This window comes from Vigna umbellata, chromosome 1 (assembly GCF_029865625.1).
Source record: "Vigna umbellata cultivar VRB3 chromosome 1, Vumbellata_1.0, whole genome shotgun sequence".
NCBI classification, from domain to species: domain Eukaryota; kingdom Viridiplantae; phylum Streptophyta; class Magnoliopsida; order Fabales; family Fabaceae; genus Vigna; species Vigna umbellata.
The window spans coordinates 57,960,045-57,966,912 of NC_142165.1; the positions used below are offsets into that span (position 1 = coordinate 57,960,045).

Genomic DNA, 6,868 nt, shown 5'->3' on the forward strand with positions numbered 1-6,868 from the left:
GGAAAATAAAATGCAATCAATTAAGGACCAAGCGCCAAACCTAAAATTCACATGAACAGAACACTAACCCTTATTGCAATCCCCGCGGCAACACCCTCCCTACTCCACGGCAGCCGCAATAAATGCTCCAATCACCGTCCACCAACACCCTTCCAGGAGAATCACTCAACAAAATCTCCAAGCGTACTGAAAATCGTCCAATGCGTCGCCTCAGTCACCAACCGTCCTCGCACCGTCAACGACAACCGCTATCCCGCTTCACTACCACGACTGAATGAAGGACGACAATGCGGGAAGAAAGGATAACACAATTACACCCTCAGAACAACCGCGACGACAGTGAGACAATGCGTCCTGAAACAATGCGCCTGAGGATTTGTAGGAGAGAGGGAAATAGGACTTGGTCGACGAGCTCGAAATGGGAGAGGGAGAACAAAAATTTTGGTTCTAATTCACCATGAAACTTACCACCATCAGTATTTAAAATCACCACTGAATTACCCATAACCTAAGGATCGTCGTAAATGGCCGCCGGTATTTTGCACTATCTTTGTAATATTCATGATAAAATTATCTTGAAATTAACCCTTATGAAATTCATATTATTAGAAGAGATTTAGTTGATGTATCATCTATTAAGCGATAAAAAGACTAGGATCTTATCAGAAAAATATTACTATTAAATTCTGAATATAGTGTAAAAAACAAGATGTTTGAACGCCTCTTATTTAACTCCTTCTACCTGCAATTTATTAAAATATATTTCTTTACCTGAGTTTTCCTTTGATAAAATAGTATATATTATATTTGAACTATTCTTTATTCTTTACACATACCACAAGTCTTAAGACAAAATACATATATTTGCAATATGAACACATTTTATTCTCACTTAAAATTATTAGCTATTAAAAATATATTTAATTTTGCATATAAAATATAAAAGAAAAATGTGAAAACTCCTTCCTTAGAGACTCCGCATTCCTCTACCTCAAATTACCCTTCTCATACTAACAACAAAACCGTCCATAAAAATAAAGAATTATCCATGCTAAATCATGAAGACTCCATTTTTAATTTTTTTTAATCTATCCATTTTGATAATTTTTGTGCAAATTGCGGCGAAATTCCCATAACTATAAGATAAAATAGTTGGATTAAGAAAAACAATATGCTATAAAAACTATCATCGGTATAATAATTATATAATTTGATATATTCTCTCCATATAAATAATACACATCTTGTACATAAAATAATTGTTGGGATTACTAATTAAAATATATTAGCCTCATCTTAGTTCATCTGCACAAAAGGATATTTTATATTTTGCAACGGATTCATGTTACTACCCTTTACATTGTTCTAGAAACCAAAAGGTGATTCAATGGTGGTAATTTTTTATTCGACGTACATATTAAATTCTAATGACAATAGTATCTCGTATATACGATTGTTTTTCCTTCATTTTTGTTTATAAATTTGAAAAATACTTATGGAGTGATTCTAGTATTTTGAATTTGATAAAAATTAAAATTATTGATAAAGCGATTATAAAAATTATTGATTTAAGAAATGATAATTATTGATAAAGCTATTATAAAATTATTGATAAAGCTATTATAAATTATTTAATTTTAACTCATTTAAGAATAAAATTATTGATAAAGCTATTATAAAAAGCTTTTCCATGATTATGATTTGAAGATAACCGTTAATTTACAAAATTCATATTATTAGAAAAGATTAATATGATGTAATATATGTTGTTTAAGTGATATAAAAGACTAGGATCTTATCAGAAAAATATACTTTAAATTTGAATACTGAACATCTCTTATTTAGTTCTTTCTACCCGGTCATGGAAATCTCGATCCTACATAACGACAGCTATTAAATTATTTTTGCTTAGTTTTACTTTAATAAATATGAAACAATAAAATACTATAAAATTTATTATTAGTAATTTTTTGTTCTTTATATACCATTATTCGATAAAAAAATGTTAATACAGATTTTATAACATTTTAATACAATATATATATATATATATATATATATATATATATATATATATATATATATCATTCTTTTATTGAATTTAAAATACATAAATACAATAATAAATTGTTAAGAAAATAGCACACGTGATATATCAAAAAATGTTATAAAAATGTGTTAAATTTTTTTTTTCTTAAAATGGAAGGACGTACAACTAACTTTCTTTTTATTGCGTTTTAATATTAAACTCCAGAATAGTATAAAAGAGACTTTGCACTTCCCATATCAACGAGAAAGCATCCACAAAAATGAAGTATCTGAGCTCCTATTTCACCTTCGCTACAGCCATTGCTCTTTTATTTTCATTTGAACCTCCTTCACTTGATATTTCTGAAAAGTTTGTTCAATGTCTTTACAATTATCCCCATATCTCCAACTCAGTCTCCAATATTGTTTACGCACAAACCAACTCTTCATACTCCTCTATATTAGACATGTCCATTCGAAATTATAGGTTCTTCAACTTAAGCTCAAAACCCCAAGTCATTGTCACACCACTTGAGGTTTTCCACATTCAAGCCACCATAATGTGCTCCCAACGCCATGGCTTGCAGATTCGAACCCGAAGTGGAGGCCACGATTACGAGGGTCTCTCGTACGTTGCCGAGGTTCCCTTTGTCCTTATTGATATCTTCAACCTTCGACAAATCACAGTTGACGTAGAAAACCAAACTGCATGGGTTCAAGCTGGGGCAACTCTTGGTGAACTTTACTACACGATTAGCCAGAAAAGCAAAACACTAGGGTTCCCAGCGGGTGTGTGTGCCACTGTAGGCACTGGTGGCCACTTTAGCGGTGGTGGTTATGGATTCTTGATGCGTAAGTACGGTCTTGCCGCAGATAATATCATTGATGCTCACATAATAGACGTGAATGGTAATCTTCTTGACAGAAAAGCCATGGGTGAGGATCTGTTTTGGGCCATTAGAGGAGGTGGGGGAGCAAGCTTCGGCGTCATCGTGGCTTGGAAGATAAAACTAGTTCCGGTTCCATCAACTGTGACAGTGTTCAATGTTGCAAGGACATTGGAAGAGAATGCAACCGAGATCATCCAAAAGTGGCAGCTTGTGGCCAATAAATTGGACGAACGCATATTCATTAGGGTAGACGTGAAAAAGGTAAATTCGAGTGAACCTGGAAAACAGACAATCCAAGCCAATTTTGTGTCCATGTTTCAAGGAGGTGTCGAAGAACTTATTCCATTGATGCAAAAGAGCTTACCGGAGTTGGGTTTGGAGAGAAAAGACTGTACGGAGACGAGTTGGATTGGGTCAGTTGTCTTCGCGAATGCTGTGTTACTTGGATCAACAGTGAATGAAGCCCCTGAAGTTTTGCTGAACAGAAGTCGATTTCGTCCAGGAATAAACAAAGCAAAATCTGATTATGTTAGGAAACCCATTCCTATTGATGGATTACAAGGGTTATGGCGTTTGCTGTATGAAGTTCCAGATGGTGAGCTTCAATTTGCCCCTTATGGAGGCAAAATGGATGAGATATCGGAATCTGAAATTGCATTCTCACACAGATCTGGATTCATATTTCATATTCACTATGTGGTCGTTTGGGAAGAGGAAGGGGATGAGGCTGCAGAAAGGTACATGAATTGGATTAGAAAGTTGTACAAATATATGGAACCTTATGTTTCACAGTCTCCGAGAGCTGCATATCTGAATTACAGAGACCTTGACATTGGGGTTAATAACAATGGCTACACAAGCTACAACCAAGCCAGCATTTGGGGTCTCAAGTATTTCAATAACAATTTTAGGAGATTGGCTATAGTGAAGACCAGAGTTGATCCTGACAACTTTTTCAGAAATGAACAAAGCATTCCTACACTTTCGACGGATGAAGGAAATTGAATTAACTTGAAATCATGTAATATCTACAATTGAAATAAAATAAATCTTCTATATTCGGGTTTTCAGAATAATGGAAATATGCAAAATTTTAAATTAGATTAGTTTCAAATTTTACTAAAGGGACATGTTAACAAATCAATATCATATCAAATTAACACCTAAGTAATTTCGTGGCCAAATATTATTAAAGTGTGCCGACGCACAAGGTTAATTGATTCTAAATTAATAAATGTAATTTTTTTTAATTTTATTTTATACTAAGTAAATATGTATGTGGGTTAAGTCCAACGCTCATTATGAGATTAACGTGGGTTTCACTAATTTTACATTAATTGATTTTAATAAATAAAAATATTTGTTTTAATGTCAAATTAATATTTATCTAATTAACATAATTGAGCTCACTTATCTGACACTGTACTAGGTTTAGTCAACTCTAATTATTCTTAACTTACTTTAATAAGTAAAATATTTGTATAAGTGTCATTATATTAGTATTGACTACAATAACTTGAGTGTATAAGTGTCATTATATTAGTATTGACTATAATAACTTGAGTAAATAATAAAAATAAATAAGGTTCATATATTAGTGTTATATTAATGCTAACTATAATAACTTAAATAATAAATATAAGGAAGGTTCATGTAGGCTTAGTTGATGCTCTTATATATGCTATGATTTTCTGCGTGTGTGATAACGAATAGAAATCTTTTAATTTAAAGACTGAAATTTGAAGAATATAATTTTTCATCACTTATAGTTATTTTCTTTTTCTTTTTTGTACAAATTTATTTATTCACATTTATTTGTTTTATCCATATTGGTGTGTTCACTACAATTTCTTTTATCTATTTTTTATTTTTGTTGAAGATAGAGATATTTATATGATAATTATCTTTTTTAAATTACTTTTAATAACATCGGTAACATCGACACAAATTAATAAATAAAATGAAAACTATATTTAATTTATTTTAAAATAGAAAATGCATTATAGTACCATCTTAGTCTACTCCAAAATACTTTAATTAAAGATTAATTTAAAATGCAGTAATATAGTCATACTATTTTAAAATGTCTTTTTCCTTCTAATTTTATTTTCAGCTTGATTTTAGTTAGAGTATTATCGATATACCCGTCAATTTGGTCCTATATGATTTGGTTTTGACCTACATGGATTGGGACCAAAAAAAACCTACAGGACCAAAAAGCTTCTCATAAAAAAAGTTTACAGAACCAAAATATTTAAAAAAAATCAAAATCAACCCATGGACCTTTTTTACAAAAGTTATAATTTGTTAAGTAAATACTTACCAGTTTTTTACTTTAATTTTTTTATTAATATATGCCTTTAAATCTTATTTTAAGTAACTAAAATAGTTTTTCTTTCACAAAATTTTATAAATTGTATTAAACGATTTCTTGATCTTTAATTACACAATAATAATTAATAATAAAGAATGATTTTTAATAAAATTTAGTATAACTTGGTCCAAAAAAAGACTCGTATTTATAGTTGTATCCATAGATCCATTATAACACATAATTCTCACAAAAGCCATTTATGTTCTCTCTCTTTTCATTTTTTCACTACTGGAAAAGCGCGATTTACAGACGACATTTTACCGAAGGTTTTGAAGTCGTCGGTATTGAGATGATTATCGAAGGCTTTTAAGCCTTTGGTAACGTCCTCCTTAATTTAAGACCCAAATTGGGTTCTTCGTTCCCCAATTTCATTTTACTTCAGCTTCGTCGTTTTTGTGTGTGTCATCCCTCTGTGCAAGCACTTCCCTCCGTTGCTTCACGCTCCGTCAGTTTGTCGGTTAGTCATCGGTGGTGGTCCGTCACGGTGGTCAGTGGTTCGTTGATCGCTCTTCATTCACGGTGCGTGGTTGTTTGGGGAGTGTTGGGCTAGGGTTCGTCGTGGGTTGGTTGGTTCATTGACGGCTGGTGGTGTGGAGGTTGAGGGACTTTGTCGGAGGGGCTGTTGTGGGCTTTTGTCACTGTCGTGGTCGTGAAGCAGTATCTTGGTAGAGGTAAGTTCCACACAACTTCATTCACATTGTGATGTTCATATTGGTGAAGCGTAGACAGTGTTGCTGCCTTCATCTACTTTTCATTCACTTATTAGTATAAGATTGAAGGAACTTGGTTGAGGGACTTCGTTGGAGTGGTCGTTGTGGGGCGTCGCCGTCGTGGCGTACAAAGGTTGCATCGTCAAGGGCTATCTCAGTTGAGGTAAGTTGTGCGTTTAAAAATTCATTATGAGTTTCAATGTTCTTGAATTGTTTGATGTTGTTGTGGCTTGATTGTATGATGTTGTTTGATTGAGAAAGATTGGTTTTTAATTGGAATGAGGGGCAAGGAATTGGCATGCCAGTGAGAAGGTTTAAATAACCTTAACCGTAGCTTAGGGAAAATAAAAGCAAATGAGGTGGTGAAGCTTGAGCAACAGTGCCAATTGCTGTAACTATTGTTTGATGTTGTTGTGGCTTGATTGTATGATGTTGTTTGATTGAGAAAGATTGGTTTTTAATTGGAATGAGGGGCAAGGAATTGGCATGCCAGTGAGAAGGTTTAAATAACCTTAACCGTAGCTTAGGGAAAATAAAAGCAAATGAGGTGGTGAAGCTTGAGCAACAGTGCCAATTGCTGTAACTGTTGCGTTTGCTTCTAATGCCTGCAAGTGTGTGCTCTAAGTACGCAAAACTTCAACTATGAACCTTTCAACCTGTAACCTCCCCTTGATTTGCTTCCAATCAATGTACACATAATGTTATATATTGTAAATGGTTGATACTATAGCAGTAGGTAGCGGTCCAAACTAGAACTCCTAGCAGCAAGTCAACTTATGCATCATCCAATAGTTTTTTGTGCCTTTGCTTCTCCACCTTGTGAGTAGAGCAGTTTGTCTATGCCGGTTGCTTTGCAGAACCCAGAC

General features: G+C 33.3%; 1 protein-coding gene across 1 annotated transcript; it reads left to right on the forward strand.

The window, feature by feature from the left end:
* The first annotated feature begins 2,291 nt into the window (after positions 1-2,291).
* Positions 2,292-3,999, forward strand: LOC148205879 (tetrahydroberberine oxidase-like). Its single transcript, XM_088112336.1, has one exon. The coding sequence runs from the start codon at positions 2,310-2,312 to the stop codon at positions 3,921-3,923; it is 1,614 nt and encodes a 537-aa protein (XP_087968462.1). The 5' UTR covers positions 2,292-2,309; the 3' UTR covers positions 3,924-3,999.
* The last annotated feature ends 2,869 nt before the right edge of the window (positions 4,000-6,868 follow it).

Excerpts from the sequence above, each read along its gene's own strand:
- LOC148205879 (XM_088112336.1), top strand. The coding sequence starts at position 2,310 with ATGAAGTATCTGAGCTCCTATTTCACCTTCGCTACAGCCATTGCTCTT.